Source organism: Dendronephthya gigantea, unplaced genomic scaffold (genome assembly GCF_004324835.1).
Source record: "Dendronephthya gigantea isolate DGI-Jeju-01 unplaced genomic scaffold, DenGig_1.0 000210F, whole genome shotgun sequence".
Taxonomy (NCBI): Eukaryota; Metazoa; Cnidaria; class Anthozoa; order Malacalcyonacea; family Nephtheidae; genus Dendronephthya; species Dendronephthya gigantea.
In genome coordinates, this window is record NW_021163220.1 from 1 (window position 1) to 22,885 (window position 22,885).

The following is a 22,885-nucleotide window of genomic DNA, read 5'->3' on the forward strand; positions in this document are numbered from 1 at the left end:
GGTTACTGTTTCCTGCCGAAGCAAATTTCCCCAAATCCGACTCTTTTAGCCTGTTTTCACCAAAATAGGAAAACAGTTTCAGTCCTTCCTATTTTTCTTTAACGTTTTATATATACTTGTTAAAATTTGAAAAAAAGAATTAACAATAAATTCATGTTTACAATATTTGGGTTGGATTAAAATTTCTGCGCTCTGTAATTTTTGTTGGAATATATTTTATGTTGTCTTAATAATAGTGTATGCAGTACTGTCCAGAAATAACCTTAAAAAACCCGCTGTTAACGTAGGTCAAACCTCGGTCTAATGGCGATTGAACCGAGTTCAGACCGAGGTCGAACCGCGGTGAGACGGAGGTTAAACCTCGGCCTAACTCGGTCTGGCAGACATTTCTTAAGATTTTTTCGATTTGGATATTGTATTGTCCTTCTCACCTGTTCATAACATTTCGTTCGAAAGCGAACGGCCTACGCAAAGGTATTTTTTCCCTTGCAGTAGGCTACTTTTTCTATCGGTCGACCGCAAGCGAACCGCAACCTCAGTGATTATTTCTGGGCAGTACTGTTGCCACAACTAGATATTTGAGATACCTTCTTTGGTTTTCTGTTGTTCAGTGTTATCCAGTAAAATCCATCTTCGGCTTCAGGATTAGCATGCAATATCGACACGCAATCGTAACCTGGATTAGATATTTCTCCAGTCTGACCATCTAAGGTAAAGTTAAATTAAAGGAATAGCTGTAAGTACTTAGATTATGAAACGCGAAATGCAAATGACACACTATTGCCTCCCAATACGAAACAACTTTTTGCAAAATCCGTAATACAGAAATAGCTTGGTTTCTCGAGATATGCGTTCTAAGTGATATTATGGGAAATTTGCATACTTTTCGTGTTTGATGTAACTTTGGTCTAGTGTATCTTCCCAACCGCGTACTTCCATACTAAAAATACACGGATCGACTTTGTCTTTCCTGAAATATTAAAAAATAAAATTCGTTTTACCATCGTTTGTCGTACTCCATCCAAATTTCCCTTCATCTTTACTGCAGACCAATAAAGTGTTCTTTCCTTTACGATCATTGACCAAAATTAATTCCCCAAAATTTCTTTCATTGCATGGGCCAAGTTTAGATTCCGTTGTAACTTTTATTTTCTGTAAAATACACAATCAATGAAATCGCTGAAAAAGTACTGCAAAATTTTTATTTGTTCGACGTTCAGATCCAAAGTAAAAATATTAAAATTAAATAAAATCAATTCCATTGTTCTAGCGTTAAAACCTGGTTAGTTATTGTGTTACAAAAATCGTCCATTTTCCATCATTGAGTGTTTCTGCTGTTTTCTTTACTATGGTGACTGCACATTCATACCACACTTTTTTAGCTCAAATTGATTAGCTTAGCATAGCAGGAAGAATAACTTAAAAGTTTTAAAAAATGTTATCTAATCAAAGATTTTTCTTCCCCATCCGCTAGTTCTGATAGATATTTCTATCATTTTGAAATATTATTGTCGGCGATGCGATGATTCATATCATCATGCATGTTTATACAAAACAACACTGAAATGTGAACAGTGAACTAATCACTGTAAACCGTTTTCGTTTGCATTTCTGGCAATATTTTATAGATTAGGTCGCTTTGAAGTGTAATATTGAATACTAAATGAATTGCATTCAATTTGAAGTGAATATCATAGCTAATCGGCAACATATCAATCTAAAAAAAACATGTATCTACTAGGGAGAATTTCCTCTTAAAAAAGGTGTAAGAAGAATTAGTAAGGACCTACATCAGGGCGTATATAAGCGCTAATTTATATGTGATGCATTTGAGCTCATGCGAGTAAATATTGCGTTTCAAGCAATGTTCGAAAATTTGTTGAAATAGGTAAATTTTGATCTGGTTTTCGCTTTTGACGACACCGATGTCAAAAAGTATGACAAATCATCCCCTGTTATTCGATTATTATATCGTAATAATATACAAAATAAGGTTTTGCAACTTCCAGTCCAGCATTAAATTTTCCCGCTCTTTTGTTTACATTGTTTTATTATATGGCATGCAAGCGTCACCTCCGGTGAAATGGAGCTCAGTGATTGGCGGAGAAGAATTTTCAGCGTTCCATTACTTTCGCGTAGGCTATCTTTAAAATAGTGAATGGAGGAATGCTTGAATGGGGAATGCAGGAATGGGGGAATGCGAGAACGGGAAAATGGGGACCGGGGAACAGGGGATTCAAGGCAAGGGTAACGGAGAGAAGGGGGAACTATGGACTCATTGAATAGCTAAACTATTAGTAACAGTCTTGAGCCTAAAAGGAACAACTGTTAGTATATATTATCCACATCATAAGCGTGCATACAGTATTATGCATCTCTTCATCTAGGATGCTAATTACAAATATATTGATTGTTATTAATGCCAACCTGGCGAAGTGTTATTGTGAAACTCAGCTACTCTTGTATTACTTTTAACCAAAGTGAAAAATCATAATATACTTGCTTTTCAGTGAAAACTAAAACTATAAATAGCCTAATGGCATTGTTGTGTGACTTTTAAAATCCTGTGAAAAGTTAAAACTATATAAGCTATTGTATTCATTTAGTTGGCATGCAAATTTTCATTTCAATAGTGATATCTATATTCAAAATATGCCATACAATAAACTTTTTATTAACCTCGCTTACGAGGTCTTCTCCCTCTTCTCGCTCTTCGCGCTAGGTCTGTTCAAAACGACCTCGACCCGATATTTCTCAGTTAATAAGAAATTAATAATTGTATAGATTACGCAATTATTGTGTTTCGTTGTCGCTTTTTTTACATTAAAATAATATTAAATTACTCATTTACTTCCTGTACAGGGTGTCTCAAAAACAACGCAACAACTTAAATATGCAAGACATTAATACAGCTCTAAAGTACAATAGATAAGCACCTCTGGGAATTGAAAATAGCTTGTTAGCTGAACTGTGGTGCAAACCCGAACAATATTAATATTCTTGCATGCAAAAAAACGCATGCATGAGTGGTTGCATGCGTTTTTTTGAGACACCCTGTAGATGGAATAATACGTGGGACAAAACGGCACCACGAGGCGGACATATAGCCTGAAGTTTCGGAAATATAGTAAAGTAGAGAGAAGCAAACAGTAGCTGCAAGGTAAGTTCAGTTTTACTTGTCTGTGATAAATGGGAACATATCACTTAAAGTATATACACATGCATATACATACAGTGAACTGGATATTGCATGTTGTGTTCATAGTGTATATATTATTAAAATACAAAACACGAAGCGTCCGCCCGCTATAAAATCATCCCGGTTTGAATATGAAATGCACGTATTTAGTATTTGCAAGACAAACGTTTTCGGTAGTCCTTTGTCAATGTCTCTCCTTTTGTAAATACCGACGAGGTGGTTGCATTACGTACAAATAAAAGTGCTATACAGCATGCGAGTCATAAATATATTGAAAGAAGGAATTAACATCAATTTAAGCAATAGAAAATTACAAATCTGTGGTATTTCACCCGCTGGAAGAGAGTGAATTAAAATTTTCGTTGCTAGGGCAAAACGAAACTACAGATATCCGTTTCAGCTCGTGTGGATTATTTATAACAACTTTGATTGTTAACATGGTTCGACATCCGACATTTGACATAAACCCGGCTCATCACCCCCACCTACTTATCTCTCAAAATGCTTTCATAAAATTGAATTGTGTACAATGGGTACACTGAACATATTTCTGTCTTACGAATACGCTAATATAAATTGGTTGAACCATTGGCCATTCTTAATTAATTCGCCTCCATCTTCTTTTAACGCATTGTTTAACGTCATTATAAACATTACGATGTTCTCAAAATATCTGTGCAATGAGTGTGTTCTGATCAAAATTTATGCAAGAATTTGCCACAAGGGCTGTTTGAATTGTGATAATTTCTCATACGATAAGATTAGTTGAACCTCAAGTTAATATTTCAATGTAATTAATGTGAATCTAAAGCTCACCGCACACGGCACAATGAGGGAAGTTACACGCGAACTTGTAGATCGTATCAAATTGGTTGCAACAAAAATTCTCATGTGCGTGGAAGAATTCCGGTACAATCTCTGGCCTTTGCTTGCTTAAGAAATTTTCTCGTTCGTTGAACGCACACTAGCAAAACCAATAACAAAAGATCGCAGGCCGCTGGGATTTATTAGGGTCGCAGTTTTTTATGCGTTGGCGTTGCAGCTTTTTATACACCCTGTATGCCGTAAACAGCCTAAAGCCGGTTTTCCACTAGCGATGTTTTTCGCGCGAATGGACATTTACTTTTGTTCCAGAGCTCTCAACTGCAACAATGTGGAATAAATTGCTCAAATACAAAGGAATAAAGTCGAATGTCGAGATGTCGAGACAAGCGTTCTCATAGCAGTTGTATTAGCTGGTTAATAATAATTGGCTAACATGAATAAGGTGTATATTTACGTGTAATTGATATTGAATATAAATTGATTTGCAGATGAAAATACGATTAAAACAACCATTAAAATAACCAATGTTATTTTTCTGAGCAGCATAAAAAAATGGGACTTTTACTTACCCCATGGCCATGCACTCTCAAGACCACAAAGCATAGGATCACAGCGAATATCCACGAAATGGACATCATGGTTATTCTTAAACCTACTATTTTGCTCATTCAGTTCTCTGCCCTTGTATGTTGACTATCAAACTTATTGTTTTGTTTAATGCTGGCAGAATATAAATACGTAGGAAGTGTATTAAAAATAAGCTTTTTGCTGAAACGAAATAAATTATCTTTATCATCTCAACAATGAATTATTGCACAAGGTTCGTAACCTCAATAATTTGATCTTCATTCTGCGCAGGACTCAATAGATAATAACTAAATTACGGTGAAAATTTTATTTAAACAGTAAGTTAAATTCACAAACTGAAGAAATCAATTTGAGCTCAACGCAGTGCATTCCTAACTCAGTTGCTGCAATCATTGTTTAATACATACATGAAGTTGTCAACCAAAGAATGCATAAAGTGTAAAACGTCAATATCGACGTCACCTCATTTTAAACATTAATCTCTATCATTATAAACAAATTGCAAAATATTGGTAAAAGGAAATGAATTATGAAGATCCCTCTATATTTTTTCAGAATGAAAATGTGGAGTTCATGGTTAACTTGACACAGCAAGCTATCGGTGTACTTGGATGGGTAGTGCATGATACCGCAGAAAGTAGTGATTAAGACGTTTTAACCCGAAAATCTATTTTAAAATTCGATGTGCTTCTGAATTTCGCGATTGAACAATTACTCATTTATTTCATGTAAATCAGATAATACGGGGACCAAAGTCGCCAAACGCCACCACGATTCCGACATATAGCCTGAAGTTTCGGAAATATAGTAAGTAGAGTAAAGCACAGAGTAGCTGCCGGTTAAGTTCAGTTTTTCTTGTCTGTGATAAATGGCAACATATCATTTGAAGTATACAAATGCATAAACTAGTGAATTGTACATGGAAATGTTGTGTGGGTTATGGTATAGCTATAGTGTGTGACTATATTAACTCACAAAACACGAAGTGTCCGCCTATAAAGTCATCCGGATTTGAATATTAAATCCAAGTATTTTATAGTACTTCCAAGACAAAAACAATTCAACCGTTGTCTGAGTCCTTTGTCAACATCTCTCCTGTTCTAAATATAATACCGACGAGGTGTTGCATGCGAGTCATAAATATACTAAAGAAGGAATTAATATCACTTGATAATTTAAGCAATCAAAAATTACAAATCTGTGGTATTTCACTCGCTGGATGGAACAAGGGGAATTAAAATTTTTCGTTGCTAGGGGAAAACGAGACATCAGATATCCCTTTCAGCTCGTGTGAATTATTTATTGCAACTTTGATTGTTGTCTGTTGACATGGTTCGACAGATGACATTTCACAGAAATCCGGCTAATCAAAATTCCTTTGCGATGAATGTGTTCTGTTCACAATTTATGCAAGAATTTGCCTCAAGGGCTGTTTGAATTATGACAATTGCTTATAGGATAAGATTAGTTCTAACGCCAAGCTAATATTTCAATGTAATCTTCACCTAAAGCTCACCGCACACGGCACAATAGCGGAAGTTACATGCGAACTTGTAGATCGTAGCAAATTGGTTACAACAAAAATGCTCGTGCGCGTGGAAGAATTGCGGTACAATTTGTGGCCTTTGCTTGCTTTAAGAACAACTTCTCGTTCGTTGAACGCACACTGGGAATTATTGGGGTTGCAGTTTTTTATACACCCTGTATACCGTAAACAGCCCAAACTGCCCCAAAGTGATGTCGGGACAATTTGATTTATTTCGTTTTGCTTATTATTTTTTACTCCTACTGGTTAGTTGGAGAAGGGATTTGTCTTGAACAGTACAATATTCAACAGGGCCAGTGGTATTAGCTAGTTAGTAATTATTAGCATCGTTTACACTACACTCGATTTATTGGCACGGCACGGCAAAAATGGGTACCCGTGCCCATTTCATCTGTGCTCGGCCTTTGTCTTGGTAGCCTGAACACTTATAAAATTGAGTACGGGTACCAATTTTAGCCGTGCTGTGCCGATAAATTGAGTGTAGTAAAAACGGGGCTATTGGCTAAAGTGATTAACGTGTATATTTACGTATATAATTGATTTTGAATATAAATTGATTTGTAGATGAAAATATATTAAAACAACCATTAAAATAACCAATGTTATTTTTATGAGCAACATAAAAAAAATTGGGACTTATACTTATCCCATGACCATTTTACAAATTAACCTCTATGATTATGAACAAATTGCAAAATATTGGTTATGTAATTGAATGATGAAGATCCCTATAAATTTTCGGTATGGAAATGTGGAATTCTTGGTTAACTTGACAGAACAAGCTATGAGTGTACATGGGTGGGGTGTGACACCCCAGAAATTGATGTTTATCAGACGTTTCAACCCGAAAATCTAATCTCTGGTTCACAATTGTCCATTTCTGTACCGCAAAATCTTAAATAAGTTCAATTTTTCTTCTGAATACGCTTTCTGCAATCTTTTGACAATTCATCATACACATCTGACCTTTGTGAAATGGCCATTTTAAGGCTTAAAGTATACTAATATGTAATATTTACTTATATACTTCTTTATTTGCATTTTCCCACTGATTATGAACATGCATAAGAGCACGTTTGCTGTCGCGTAACGCAACATCCAATTTTTGTTTATTAAAGATTTTGCACTAGCCGCATGCACGTCTTTAAGCTTTAGAAAATATTGCATATAAAAAATGATACACCTGAATAGCAGGTACGAAATTGACAAAGAAGGAAAGGAATTTTGTGGCGTTAACAGAAAGGCGCTGATTATGGTATGAATGTGTGCACGGTTGATAGAAACTGAGACAATGTTGCTGAAATCTGTGCAAAATATATTTTGCTATACATCTTTTTCCGAAAAAAAAAAATATTTCGTATCGAAACGAGTCCTGTAAAGAAAAGCATGCGCTAAACGAAATGAAATGAAATGATACAGATGCAGCTTTTCCCTCTGGTTTCGCAGTGATTTAGCCCGACAAAACATTATATTATATTGGCAAGAAATAATAGATAAGATATAAATAGGAACATATCATTTAAAGTACTAGTGAACTGAATATTGCATGTTGTGTTGCCAGTGTTGGTCATGGTATAGCTATAGTGTGTAACTATATGCTATATTACCTTACAAAACAAGAAGCAACCGCTCGCTATAAAATCATCCGGGTTTGAATATGGAATGCAAGTATTTAGTATTTGCAAGACAACCATTGTCGGTAGTACTTTGTCAATATCTCTCTTGTTTTAAATACCGACGACTGAGGTGGTTGCATTGTTGACATGGTTCGACATCCGACATTTGACATAAACCCGGCTCATCACCCTTGCTTACTTTATCTCCTAAAATGCTTTCATATAATTGAATTGTGTACAATGGGTACACAGAACATATTCCTGTCTTACGAACACGCTAATATAAATTGGTTGAACCATTGGCCATTCTCAATTAATTCGCCTCCATCTTCTTTTAACGCATTGTTAAATGTCATTATAAAAATTACGATGTTCTCAAAAATTCTATGGAATGAGTGTGTTCTGTTCACAATTTATGCAAGAATTTGCCACAAGGGCTGTTTGAATTATGACAATTGCTCATACGATAAGATTAGTTCAAACGCCAAGCTAATATTTCAAAGTAATGTGAATCTAAAGCTCACCGCACACGGCACAATAACGGAACTTACATGCGAACTTGTAGATCGTAGCAAATTGGTGACAAAAAAATGCTCGTGTGCGGGGAAGAATTGCGGTATAATCTGTGGCCTTTGCTTGCTTTCAGAACATTTTCTCGTTCGTTGAACGCACACTGGCAAACCAACAACAAAAAATCGCAGTCCCGTAAGAATTATTGGGGTTGCAGTCTTTTATACGTAGGGGTTGCAGTTTTTATACACCCTGTAGCCGTAAACAGCCTAAACTGATGTCGGGACAAGCGTTCTCCAACTGAATACTACCCGGGAAGCGGGCTTATTTTTTTGCTTATTATCTTTCATTCCCAGAAGAAGGGATTCGTCTTGAACACTACAATATTCAGCAGGACCAGTCATAGCAGTTGTATTATTAGCTAAATAATAATTATTGGCTAACGCGAATAAGGTGTATAATTACGTAAAATTGATATTGAATATAAATTGGTTTGTAGATGAAAATACGATTAAAACAACCATTAAAATAACCAATGTTATTTTTCTGAGTAGAATAAGAGATTAGGACTTATACCTACCCCATGACCATGCACTCTCAAGGCCACAAAGCATAAGATCACAGCGAATATCCACGAAATGGACATCATGGGTATTCTTAAACCTACTATTTAACCTACTTAAACAGTAAGTTAACACACAAAAAGAAAACAATTTAGGCTCAACGGCAGTGCATTCCTAACTCAGTTGGTGCAATCATTGCCGCTTAATACATGCATGAGGTTGTCAACGAAAGAATGCACGAAGTGGAAAACATCAATGAATGACGACACCTTATTTTAAACATTAACTTGTATGATTATGAACAAATTGCAAAATATTGGTGAAGCAATTGAATTATGAAGATGCCTCTATATTTTTTCAGTATGAGAATGTGGAATTCATGCGCAACTTGACACAATAAGCTTGATCAGTGTACTTGGGTGCCGTATGTGTAATATTTTGTCATATTTACTTAAATACTTCTATGTTTGCATTTTCCCATTGATTATGAGCATGCCTGCATAAGACCACGTTTGCTGTCGTGTAACGCAACATCCGAATACTGTTTAATAATTAACTTTGCACTAGCCGCACGTCTTTGCTTGAGAATTATATTGCAAATGAAACTTGATAGAGGTGAATAGTAGGCACGAAACTGGCTTGGAAGGAAGCGAATTAACGTCGCGTTAACAGAAGAGCACTGATTATGGCGTGTGAGAGTATAGTGACTTAAGCCGCACAAATAAGTCACCAAATCCTGACAGGGGTGCACATAAGAGTGGGAGTAAATTTCAAAAATTCTCTTTGAACATTCTGCCAAAATACTTTCGCCCCCACGCTTATTATGCCAGTAAATACAGGAGGAATGCGTTCTTTCAATCAAATAACAAAACTAAAAAAGTCGGGCCGGGGCCTAAGCCTAATTAATATTTCAATTTATCAGACTATAATAGACTATAACTCTTGTTTACCAGATGTTAGATTCAATGGTCATTCCAGATAATATTATGTTGTTGTATGGTTTATTAAAGGTTAACGGTGCAAAATACAAATACACGAGAATTACACAGTTAAACATGAATTACTTAGTACTGGTTAGTAACATATATACACGGACAACCTACTTATAAATATCTATATGACAGAACACTGGTATCAGGTGAAAAACGTTACAACTATCGAACACAACAAAGTGCCCAAACAAAACCGCTCGATTCTTTTTCCATGGCGTCCCCAAAAAAGACGCCAAAACCTCGGAAGACCGTTTGCTAATAATTATTTTAATAATTAGTTATTTTCGTACTTGGGTAATGTCAACAAAATGCAACGTTATGAATCCTGTTAGGGCCTGTTCACATGAAGCGAGTTATCCCGGCTACGTAAGGTGAAAACTGCATAATTATAATGACCTCGTCTAGCCGAGATAACTCGCTCCATATAAACAGCTCCTTAGTTACATCTTAATTCGGCATCGAAGCATTTCAGCGAACAAAAATTTTCCAAAAGTCATTTTTCGATGCTGGGTATTTGAAATCATCGCATTCCCAGCGACCACCTGATTTCTCAATTAACCAGTAAAATTTGGCGGGAACAAACGCTGTATGATCGAATAAACGATCATGGACATGATATCCACTATGATGCCATTTATTAACTTTGAATTTTCCCCATTCACGACCCCACTGAGAACACTGACTGGCCAGCATTGAATTGTCATCAGGTAAACGATAATAAGATCCACAGCTTTTGGGAAGGGTGTTTGTCTGAGCAGTAAAATATTTAATAACTTCTTGACCAAGATTGTTGGTTCTATTCGTAGCGATATCAAAGACTCGTCCCGGATTCTTTTTCTGACAAAGAAATCTGAGTTGATTGAACCACATTTTCGATCTCAAGACATAAAGAGCATATGTTGAAAGAGCAAGCTTTTGGGTTTCGTATTCACTAATTTGTCGATAGTCATTTGCCAGGGACCAATCCATTCCTCTAGGCTGATTCAGAACAAGATTGCTAACCAGAGTCCAGCCACCTACAAAATTGAAGATATGTTGGGCCAATAGACCTTTCCCCTTTTAGCAGCACGCGCGCAATGCATGACGGTAGTTGATTATCAAAATTCATTTTAGTAATTTAGTTGTCATGGCGCAGTGTTCGGAAGTGATTTTGTTTCAAAGGGAATCTTGCCGATTTTCAGCTTTTTTATTTCAACGAAAAGTATAACGCTTGTATCTTGAGACAATTATAGCTCCAAGCGATATGTACAGGGAAAAATAGAAGGGATCAGGGGTGGTTTTAACGAAAAAAACGGCTTTCCGAACACCAAGTGTGAACAGTTTATTCGGCGAAAATGGCCTTCGAACACGGTTCCATGTCACTTTTAAGCGGTGAGTCTTTGTATTATGTAGCGATCGGATGATTATTTTGATATGTACACAATCTCATTTATGTTATATTTACGTATGACCATTTTTGAATCCGTTCACACATTTTCTTCGCTATTTATTGTTGACTGAATCATGGCATGTGCCTTCGATTTTCGGCTATTATTTCGTTCATATATAACCTTGCTTCGGGTCGTTTGGCTTTGTCTGTTTTGGCGCGAAAAATACAAACATTTGTGACCGGTGTAGCAGTTTTAGTCAACAGCTGTGATATTTTCGCTTGTTACCTGGAATTTTACTTGTTTTTGTCTTGCAAACCTTTGAAAGTCGTGGTTCTTATCTACTCGTACTTGCCAGCAGTAAAGTAGGTTCTTATAAACCATTCTAAAATTCGAAATTAGTTGTATTTCTAGTTAAAAAAATCGTGTCTAAAATCGCTAAATATTATAAATAGTTAATATTAACTTAGATAGTTTTTAAATTTAGTTGAATTTTTAATATTAGGTAGAATTTTTTTAAATTGAATTAATAAATAGAGTATAATATTTCATACAGATAATTTTATATTAATATTTAAGTAGTAAAACTATAAATAAAGTTATAATAATAATAGACATAAATATATATATCTGGCAAAAATGGGAGATGAACCTAGCACCTCAAAAAATGCAGACAATTCTCAGGTAGAAACCACATGTAAAGTAAAGCGTGGGGGAATCAACTGCTGTGTTCCTCATTGCACAAATAATAATATAAAGAATCCAGAACTTTCATTCCACAAGCTTCCCAAAGATCAAGCTTTACAAAAAAAATGGGTCAAACTACTGAAAACAAAAGGGCTAGTGAGCATTGGTCAAAACACAAGAGTATGTTCAACTCATTTTCCTGGAGGGAAAAAAACATATTTAAATAACATACCTACTGAGTTAACTATTCGTCAGAATGTCAAAGCTCGAAGGCAGCTTTTTAGACAAGATATTTCACAAACTTTTCATATAAAAGAATGCCCAGAAATCGAAATTACATCATCCACTAACAACAAAGATATAGATGTGAGTAAAGCAAATGACACCACTATTTCACCCATGAATTCATGCGAGTTGGAAATGAAAGAAGAAATTAACACTCTAAAAACAAAGTGTGAGGAACTGCAGAAAAAGGTTGAAGCTGCTGATAAATGTGCCTTTCGGCTAGAAAGATTTATTGGTAGCGACCATGATTTTAAGTTTTACACTGGATTTCCTGACTATGCAACTTTTAGTGCCTTTTTTGAATATCTTTCACCCACATGTCAAAATTTGATATACTATGGTTCTAATACCACTTTAAATTCTGCAAGTCAAACAAAGCATGGCAAGGCTAGGATATTATCTCCCCAACAAGAACTATTTATGGTGCTGAGCCGAATGCGCTGTGGGTTGTTGTTGGAGGATGTGGCACACAGATTTGCTCTATCAACCTCACATGTTCCAGAATTTGGATTACATGGGTAGCCTTTTGCACCAAAGATTACTTGCCCTACCAAATTTGGCCAAGCCGTGATTTTGTGGACAAAAATATGCCGGAATGCTTCAGAAAAAATATCCTGCAACCAGAGTAGTCTTAGATTGCACAGAATTATTTATTGAGCGCCCAGCTTCCTGCAGGGGTCAGTCAGCTACATTTTCTTCATATAAAAATCATAACACAGCAAAAGGGTTGATTGGAATTTCCCCAAGCGGATATCCTAGTTTTGTGTCCTCCTTATATGCTGGTCGAATCAGTGATAAAAAAATAACTAAAGATTGTGGAATATTAGAACTACTAGAACCTGGGGATCAAATCATGGCAGACCGAGGCTTTGATATTGAAAGTGATCTCCCACAAGGAGTCCTTCTTAACATTCCACCTTTTCTTGATGGAAAGGAACAATTGTCCCTAGAGGAGGAGTTGACCACAAGGAAGATAGCATCAGTTAGGGTCCATGTTGAAAGGGCTATTTCCCGAATAAAAAACTATCGAATTTTACACCAAGTGGTTCCAATAACACTAGCAAAAGACCTGGATAAGATTTGGGCAATTTGCACTTATTTGACACTGTTCCTACCCCCATTAATTGTTGAGAAGAAGTAGAAACGGTAACATTGTTATTGGCTTGTTAGGCGTTTTGTAGTACATGAAGTATTTTCAAGAATTTGAAACAGCACTTAAGCTTGCTTAACATATGGTGTGCTGATGTTTGTACAAATGTTTGCTGATTATTTTGTTTTCAAATTCAGTTGTAGAATGCTTTAAAGCACACAAAATATAAAAAATTGCATGTTATAAGTTTAACACATTCATTTTTCCATTATATACTCAAAGTAGAACTCTGATAACTGTGGTAACATGGTTTTCTCCCAAAGTTCCTTGTCAAAATAAATTCTTTCAACATGCAAATCACTGTTTGTGAAAACAACAAAATCTGACCAGTTAAGCCCAAGTATGGCCAGGCATCCTTGCACTTGATAGTAATAACTGTGGTTATTTTTTAACAATATTTTATCACCAATTTTAGTAAGAAAAAAGTTCTTGTCATCACAAGCCTCATTTATTGTGCAATCTCGCTTAGAGTATGGGCATTTTATCTCTCCAAGTCCTAGTGCAGAGGTAGATTCACCTGAATCATGGATGAGGAAATCTGGGCTGGCCCCTAACCAAGGCGATGCTTTGTCGACAACAAACCCACACTGTGAACAGACATCAACACTGTTTTGCTTGTATGAAACATATTGCTTTAATGCCTCTATTTCTTTTTGTTTCCCCCACTTGCAAGGCATAGGACATGATGCTGACTTAGTACCGGCTGTAAGTGTTTTAATTATCGACTTGGGGTAAATTGATTTTCTTCTTTTGATTACTAAACCAAAATTTGATGCTGTGATGCGATGGTTCCGCTCAATGTACCACCTATCACACAAGGCTTGTCCACGTGTGTTTCGCTCGATTTCTAGGAATTGATCATGACTTACTTCTAAACTAGAAGCTTGAACTACTTTTTCTGCAGGAATGTTCGCAAAGTTAATTTTCTTATGTTTTAAATTCTCCAGTGTTTGATCTCGCACATGACAATCATTTAGGTTGCAGGGAATTTGTTCACTGTGACATTTTTTTGAGGGAAGTTTGCTGTGGATTTCTTCAAAAAGGACAGGTTGAAAATTGTTTGACTGTAAAATGTTACTTAAATATTCTGCCTTTTTTTTGCATTGCAAATTAGTGACCAATTTCTTAATGTCATTTTGAGATACATCACCATTGGGAGGTGTCGGGTTGAAACTGACATCCCTTTCATTGCTATGTTTTCGCTTTGCACTTGAATCTTTTTCATAGGAGGCTTTTTTAAATGCAATGTCTTCAAAAAGGATGGTATCACTGGGATTGGACATCTGTCCAGATGGTACATTCCATTTTTGTAAAACCTGGGTACAGGTTACAACATCGGGCACTTCTGACATCTCTAATTGTACATAGTCAATAATTTGATACAACATTGCCGCAATATGTTTACATTGACCTCCCTTGCCTGCCTTACATGAGCAATGTCCACGGATAACGTCACCATTTATTTGATCCAAGTGTACATAAACCACATAACTCAACTTTTTCATTGATGCATGCACTGTTGCTTTTAATATGAATGACTTTCTGCCTGCACTATTTGGAACATTGGGCTTTACTTGAACATTGCTAACATATCCTTCCTTAAACAAACGATAGCCTAACTTCTCGTCTTTCTTAGTGCCAGTTGAGTCCAGGCCCAGGTGTATTTGAAGTTTATTGTAAGTAAATGGAGGTAGTAAACTGAGATCCCTGGTCCACAGTTGAATTTCTACGTGAGAATTGTCTGCATTTTTTGAGGTGCTAGGTTCATCTCCCATTTTTGCCAGATATATATTTATGTCTATTATTATTATAACTTTATTTATAGTTTTACTACTTAAAAATATTAATATAAAATTATCTGTATGAAATATTATACTCTATTTATTAATTCAATTTAAAAAAATTCTACCTAATATTAAAAATTCAACTAAATTTAAAAACTATCTAAGTTAATATTAACTATTTATAATATTTAGCGATTTTAGACACGATTTTTTTAACTAGAAATACAACTAATTTCGAATTTTAGAATGGTTTATAAGAACCTACTTTACTGCTGGCAAGTACGAGTAGATAAGAACCACGACTTTCAAAGGTTTGCAAGACAAAAACAAGTAAAATTCCAGGTAACAAGCGAAAATATCACAGCTGTTGACTAAAACTGCTACACCGGTCACAAATGTTTGTATTTTTCGCGCCAAAACAGACAAAGCCAAACGACCCGAAGCAAGGTTATATATGAACGAAATAATAGCCGAAAATCGAAGGCACATGCCATGATTCAGTCAACAATAAATAGCGAAGAAAATGTGTGAACGGATTCAAAAATGGTCATGCGTAAATATAACATAAATGAGATTGTGTACATATCAAAATAATCATCCGATCGCTACATAATACAAAGACTCACCGCTTAAAAGTGACATGGAACCGTGTTCGAAGGCCATTTTCGCCGAATAAACTGTTCACACTTGGTGTTCGGAAAGCCGTTTTTTTCGTTAAAACCACCCCTGATCCCTTCTATTTTTCCCTGTACATATCGCTTGGAGCTATAATTGTCTCAAGATACAAGCGTTATACTTTTCGTTGAAATAAAAAAGCTGAAAATCGGCAAGATTCCCTTTGAAACAAAATCACTTCCGAACACTGCGCCATGACAACTAAAATGAATTTTGATAATCAACTACCGTCATGCATTGCGCGCGTGCTGCTAAAAGGGGAAAGGTCTATTACACCTCCTTGTTAGCATTTTGGCAAATTTAAAAAATAATTTTGGCAATATGTAAACATGCTTATAAGGTTTAATATAACATGCCTTATATTTTATGCAGGGGGGGCGCTTTCACTCAAAATGACTCCTTAAAAAAGGACCTAGTTTTTTTCCTTAAATCTTTCTTAACTCTAAAGAGAAAAAATGGCTCCATGTCACGTTACGTGCACAAATCAAAAGCACTGCAAGTCTCTAGAAAGAAGACATTTTGTCACGAAAAAATATCGATATGCCTGATCCAAAGTTATTTTAGCATTACTTTGCTGCCCCCCCCCCCCCCCTCCTCCATACCATCCATTTGCTTTCCGTTGCATAGTTTTTCACGTTGTGGACCGACCTTTATACCGAATAAAAATTATTGTAGCGATATCATAGAAATTGACGTAAAAAAACACGATGGCGAGAGTTGAAAACGTAATTATTTAGGCAAAAACATGAGTGGGCCAAAAACGGAAGGTGCTAATGGAGAGCAAATTCATGTCCTTCATTCAACTACTGATCGTAGAAATTTTCGACCGCAACAAAAGATTAATGCCCCGACGCCGTCGATTTCATATTCATGGTTTACAACCGAGAATTTTGACAATGCAAAAACTGAAAGTTCTTTAATTTTTTTATGTACGCTTAAATGGAGATGTTACACCCGAAATCTGAATTTCCCTTTATACCATATCTGAGTTTATTATTATAATATGTATGATACTATGATTATACCTCCATCAGCTTTCATGTCACAGAATACTTTTACTGATTTATTGTTCAATCTAATCCAGTATTCTCCATTTTCCAAATATGACAATTTTGTCCGCTGAAGAATGTCCAAACATGATTTACCAGGATTGTTGTATCCACCAACCTTTGAATGCTTTAAATATTCAAATTTTATACATTTTAAGATTTTTAGTCTCTGATTAAAAGAACGCTCATCGGGCAATTTTGTTAGGCTGATTACCTGCGCTTATGTTCTGGAAGACCAGGAATCAAAAAAGTTATCCTGGTAACTGCTCATGTGAGTGATTCTGTTCAAGTTTTTGTTCCCATTCACAGTGACTAGAATATCTCTACTAGCGAAGCGAATTTTTTCAATCCTGAGAATTCCTCCGCATAGTTATATATATGACTAGTGCGTATAGTTATTTTGGGTAAATTCAGCCCTGTTCAGAACAATTTTGCAATAATCATCGCAATTACAAACGTTCACTAGTTCTTTAACCCCCGCCCTCTTATTCAATGTTGCTTTTTGCAATTAAACGTTACAGGTAACCCTCGAGCAAATGACGCCAATTTTTATGAATCGCTCTTAAATATTTACATCCGAACGTTTTATGCATATTTTAAGCAGTTACTTTAAAGCTATACAAAGGCATCTCTACACAGCACCTTGGTTATTTTAGAGCTTAAATTCTATTATGCATCCATTTAAAATTTTACCATACCACTTCAGCATCCCTCATCAATATCCAATCTCCTTTGTTTGAGTCGCCTCTGTTGTTGGTGACGTTTGTCAGTTGACAATTCTCAACATTTTTTGTTGTTCTGTAGTTGAAACCAACACATTTTTCTTCGTCTTTGCAGTGAGTGTGACATCCCAACATGACCACCGAAGATGTTACGTTGTGTCTCGATATTATTTCACCACTGGGTAATGATGAACCCCCTAGAATTTATTAAATAGAAAATCCTTACTATATTTAGGTCTATGTTCGTGGGATAAAAAATGGAATACACAATTATTGACTGTATTAAACACCTTAAATCGCCTCAAGGATCTCTTTCTTTTCGAACTAGCAACTAGTTAAACATGCAGCAATAACTCACCTTCTCTAACGACGTCGTAACTCTTCGGGGAGCAACTGTTAGCGTTAATATTTGCAGCATTAAGCAAAAATAAGATAAAAGTGGCGGTAAAAGGCCTAGGCTTGATCGTCATTGAAATTACACGGTGATTTCCTGTCCGCAAATGGCATGGGAAATAGGTAAATAAAAGTCTCCTGTGCTATAACGCTATAGCTGCGCAATAATGCTCATAATTAACGTTTAGCTATTATATCAAAGCCTAATTCAAACCGCCACAAGTGAAAATAAACACAATCAAGTTATATATTGCTTTTAAAGGGAAATTAATAACAGGTCTATTTATATTTCATGAATTAATAACAATTTGCTCAAGTTTATTAGATGAATTTTGTTAAAGTGGCATAAATGTAAGTTCGGATATTACGACAATTATAAGGGGGCTTATAGCAACTTCGATTTTAAAACATTGGCATTACAATAATAGTGTCGCCATGTACGGGTGTTTAAAAAAACTAATGGACAGCCATATGAAAATCTTTATAACTGAACTAATTAGACAATTCACTATTGTGTCCAGTTGACGGGTGTCGGACAGTCGACAGTCCCGGCAGCGCAGTGACTACAGTTTTAGTATCTCCCGCGTAATTAAAATGCATTTAACCCCATGTAAAGGAGAACAAAATCGATATTTTGAATTAGTATCAATGGTTTTGAATGAGAATACGGAATTTTAAAAAAATGAATTCAAGTTTCCAGCCTCGCCCAGTTTGTAATTTTCGATTAACACAATGAATATGAACAGGTGATTAGAAATTTAATAAATTATCAGATTATTTCTTCTTTAATGAATTCTTCTACAAAAATCATGCAAGTCAACAGGTTATTTGGCGGATATGATTATTATTAAAACAAGGATTAAGGGTTCGAAGAATATTATTTTAACTTAATTCATTTATTAGCTTTGAAAGTTAAAAAGAAACAATTTAACATGAAGCAATGATATACGAACAACTGGCTGCGAAATATTGCATTTGCATGCCTGGATAAGAATGGGAATGAGTGCAATGAAAACATGCACAGTCTTGAAAAACAAAAAGGATCTAAGGAAATGCATGTGATTAACTCAACCGTTGTAGGCTAAATACGAAAACGGAACCAGGAATTAATGAAAAAAATCTATATAATATTATTATATTTAGGATTATAGGGTTATAGGGTTATAGGATTTAATTTAGGTAGTGTGAAAATATTTGACGAGTTAAAACAGACCATTATCTGATAAATGCAGGCATTTTGTACTTATTATTTAAAGTTATATATGTTATTTACCAGATTAGAGGTCCGTATAGGGAAATACTTCCCAAGGTCTCCCCAACGTTTTTGAGACCGAGGGAAATATTTCCCGATACGGACAGACTAAACTGGTAAATAATAGATTTATTTCTTCTTGCGGTCTGAATTCATATTTTAGCGTTGGCTTTGTGCTTTTAAATCTCGCGCGGTCCGTACGGCCTCATACGGACCGCTCGCGTAGCCAATCAGTTGCAGGAAACGCTAAAATATGAATTCAGAGCGCAAGAAAAAAAGTATCAGTATTCCAGCATGCTTTTTGAATTGATTAATCTGCATGCTATAGTAAGTATTGAGGAAGGAATGAAATCTACCATCCAAAATGTTCAAAAACAATTCGTCGTCGTAGTTGTAGAATAGGCAGATTTATCACAAAGACATGTCCTTTACATGGACATGCCACATTATTCGCCATTTAAACGCTGTCTTTGACGCTCACACCATATGCTAAATCACCCTAATAAACATTGAACCAAAGTGATTCACGGCTGAGAACAAGATACTACAAACGTAGTCTAAGTCTAAGTAAAAATCATTTTTCGGTGTTTTAGTCACATGTAAACAAAGTCATTTGTAACCCCAAGATGAGCGCGGTGTCAATGTTAATGCTGTTAATAATTTACAGTAGCTTTCATTAAGTGACGATAAATTTTACAATTTCAGAAAGATACTCGTAACAGGTCTGTTTGTGATTTACAATGACTCCGGCAAAGCACACGCTCGTATTTTCTAAAAAAGTGCGCGGTTTTTTCAGAAATGGAGTGCAAGTGTTTCACGCCCTACGTTGGGGTATAATGGCTGATATTTAACTTCCTTTTAATGAATCAAAATTTCACATCAAATCATGAAGTGATCTGATCGCTAGCAAACGTTGTCTAGCTTTTTAAGAGCCTCCCCCCGCTCTCCTATTCAATCTTGCTTCTCGCAATTAAACGTTACTGGTAATACTCGAGAAAATGACGCCAATTTTATTAATTGCTCTTAAATAATTACACCCCAAAGTTTTATGCATATTTTAAGAAGTTCCTCAACCGAATTGGAGAAATTATTATGGTAACTGCGCATACGAGTGACTCTGTTCAATATTTTCATTTTGTTCCCAATCACGGTGACTAGAATACCTCTACTCGCGAAGGGTATTTTTTCACTCTTGCGAACTCATTCGTATTTATAATTATGACTAGTGCGTATAGTTATTTTGTGCAAAAATTTGCATTTAGCCTGTGAAAAATTTTGCCGGTGTAAAACAATTTAATACAACAAGTGAGTCTTACCACTCAAAATTAATTTTACAGTGAAATTCTACGTGTCAGAATATCCGCATTATTTTATTCCTAAATTATTGCATAGAAAGTAAAATAACGTCAAACATCTAGAGGATGATAAATTCTGACTGGTACATCATGCATAATAATATACATTAGAATAGAACTTTAAGTGCACTGAAATGCATATAATTATCGTAAGGATATTTGTAAAATATAGTCTACTACAGACGCCAGTTTATCGAACGAAAATCTTCCAAAAATCGTTGGTGTGATAAATGTGTATTTTGAGTTCGGTTTAAATTTAAAATCGTCGCATTCCCAACGCTCTAATGATTGACTAGTTAGCCAGTGAGCTTTGTAACCAACAAAGACGGTATGATTAAACAAACGACTTTTGACACTCCAAAACTCCTGATGATCATGATGAGCATTATGCCATTCACCAACATAAAAGGTATCTGATTCACGACCCCACTGAGAACACTGACTGGCTAGAATTGAATTGTCATCAGGTAAACGATAATAAGATCCACAGCTCTTGGAAGGGGTGTTTGCCTGAGTAGTAAAATACTTAATAACTTCTTGACCAAGACTGTTGGTTTTATTTGTAGCGATATCAAAGATTCGTCCTGGAATCTTTTTGCGACAGAAAAATCTGATTTGATTGAAAGACATTTTCGATCCCAGTCACGAAGAGCTTCTGTCGAGAGAGCGAGCTTTTGTTTTTCGTATTCACTGATTCGTTGATAATCATTTGCCAGGGTCCAATTCATTCCTTTTGGCTGTTTCAAAACAAGGTTGCTCACCATAGTCCAACCACCTACGAAATTAGACAAAATCCATTAGCTCTCTCAATTTCGATAAGTTCAAGCGCTTCTGAATGTTGTTAAAATGAGAAAAAAAGTACACACTAGGTCTGATAATGGGTTGTAAAAACAGAGAACTCCGTCCTGTAAGGAAAAAGCACCTAAGCCTCTTTTAGACGAAAGTTGAACGTGTTTACGAAGCTTCAATAGGAAAGCACTTGATTGCTTAAGATGTCAGCATGCCTTAATTTCCCAGTCTCTTCTTAAAGCTTTTAAAAAATTTTTTACTCTTTGCGCACTTTCCTCAGATCGAGGGGCCCAGGAAAAATTTTAGGAAGATAGCACCATTTTGCAAAGTAGAAATTAAAACTAAATAATACCTCCATCGACTTTCATGTCACAGTATACTTTTAGTTTTTTTTCATCCAATTTAATCCAGTATTCTCCATTTCCCAACGATGTGGTTTTTGCCCGTTCAGAAATGTCGAAACACGATTTTCCAGGATTATTGTATCCACCAACCTATAAATTTTGGACGCATTTAGATTCTATCAAGGTATATATAGCTCTGTTACATTGCAACCAATTAAATCAAAACAAAGGTACTAAATCCCCGAGTATGGTGACGAAACATTAACTTAGGTCAGATATAATTTTGCTCATTTCCTTTTGTGAAATGGTTTTACACAATAGTTTGCCTAATTAAAATCCATATGACAGTGAAATTATTTGCTGATGTTCTAAATGAAATACAAACTTTCAGCTTCAACCGTTAATGAATACGCGTTGCTGATACCACAACCAGTCTTTACTGGTTCAAATTTCGACAGAAACAATTCAATTGCTTAAACTTCAGCCCGATGTATATTCTCCGATAATCACCTCGCCTTCAACGAATAAAGCCTCTTACAGACGAGCAATTTTTTTATGACAAGTTTTTATATGACAAGTTTTAATTGGCAATTGCACATGTGTATGTACAATAAAATATTTTCTAAAAAAGTTTTTCTTTGACAAGTTTTATTTGCTCGTGTGAACATGCCAACAAGTTTAATTTGCCGATTTAGTTTGCAGCCAGCGATGTAATCGTACAGCAGACAAAGTGATCGCCGGCAAGAGGTGGGAATTTTGCCTGAGAATGCGCGAACACTGAAATAAGTGCGTGTAATGTGTGGGGTGCGCGTTGTTTAGTTCGCTGTTAACCGAGCTAATTTAATAATAAATGTCCTGACAAATACACGAGCTTAAATACACCAAATACACCTAATTACGAATTCATACATACTTATAAACTTATTAACATTTTTACATAACCTATTGTAACATCCCTTCTTCTTTATAAAACAACAAATTACACATATCGTATATGTTCGCAAATCAATGTCCACAATTGCTACTCCATCAGTCCTCCGAGTGTATATCATCTAAATCAACGTTTATGCGATTACACAGAATAACGCAAAGTCTGTTACCTATTAATAAAGTACTAATTTAAAGAGATGGTTTAATTAACAACAAGACGCCTGTTCTGGCGTTAACTCCGGCACACGTGCCAGTCTTTAATAT

At 35.6% G+C, this 22,885-nt stretch overlaps 1 protein-coding gene and 1 pseudogene across 1 annotated transcript; both read right to left on the reverse strand.

Moving 5' to 3' along the window:
- Nucleotides 1-587: 587 nt before the first annotated feature.
- Nucleotides 588-8,946, reverse strand: LOC114539639 (the record flags this gene model as incomplete). Its single annotated transcript, XM_028560254.1, has 3 exons — nucleotides 8,865-8,946; nucleotides 1,002-1,152; nucleotides 588-706 (listed from the first exon to the last, which is right to left on the reverse strand). Coding segments are annotated over exons 1-3 (339 nt in total), but the record flags the coding sequence as incomplete, so codon positions are not given.
- An 11,756-nt stretch (nucleotides 8,947-20,702) lies between these two features.
- On the reverse strand, nucleotides 20,703-22,743 carry LOC114539641 (annotated as a pseudogene).
- Between the last annotated feature and the right edge of the window lie 142 nt (nucleotides 22,744-22,885).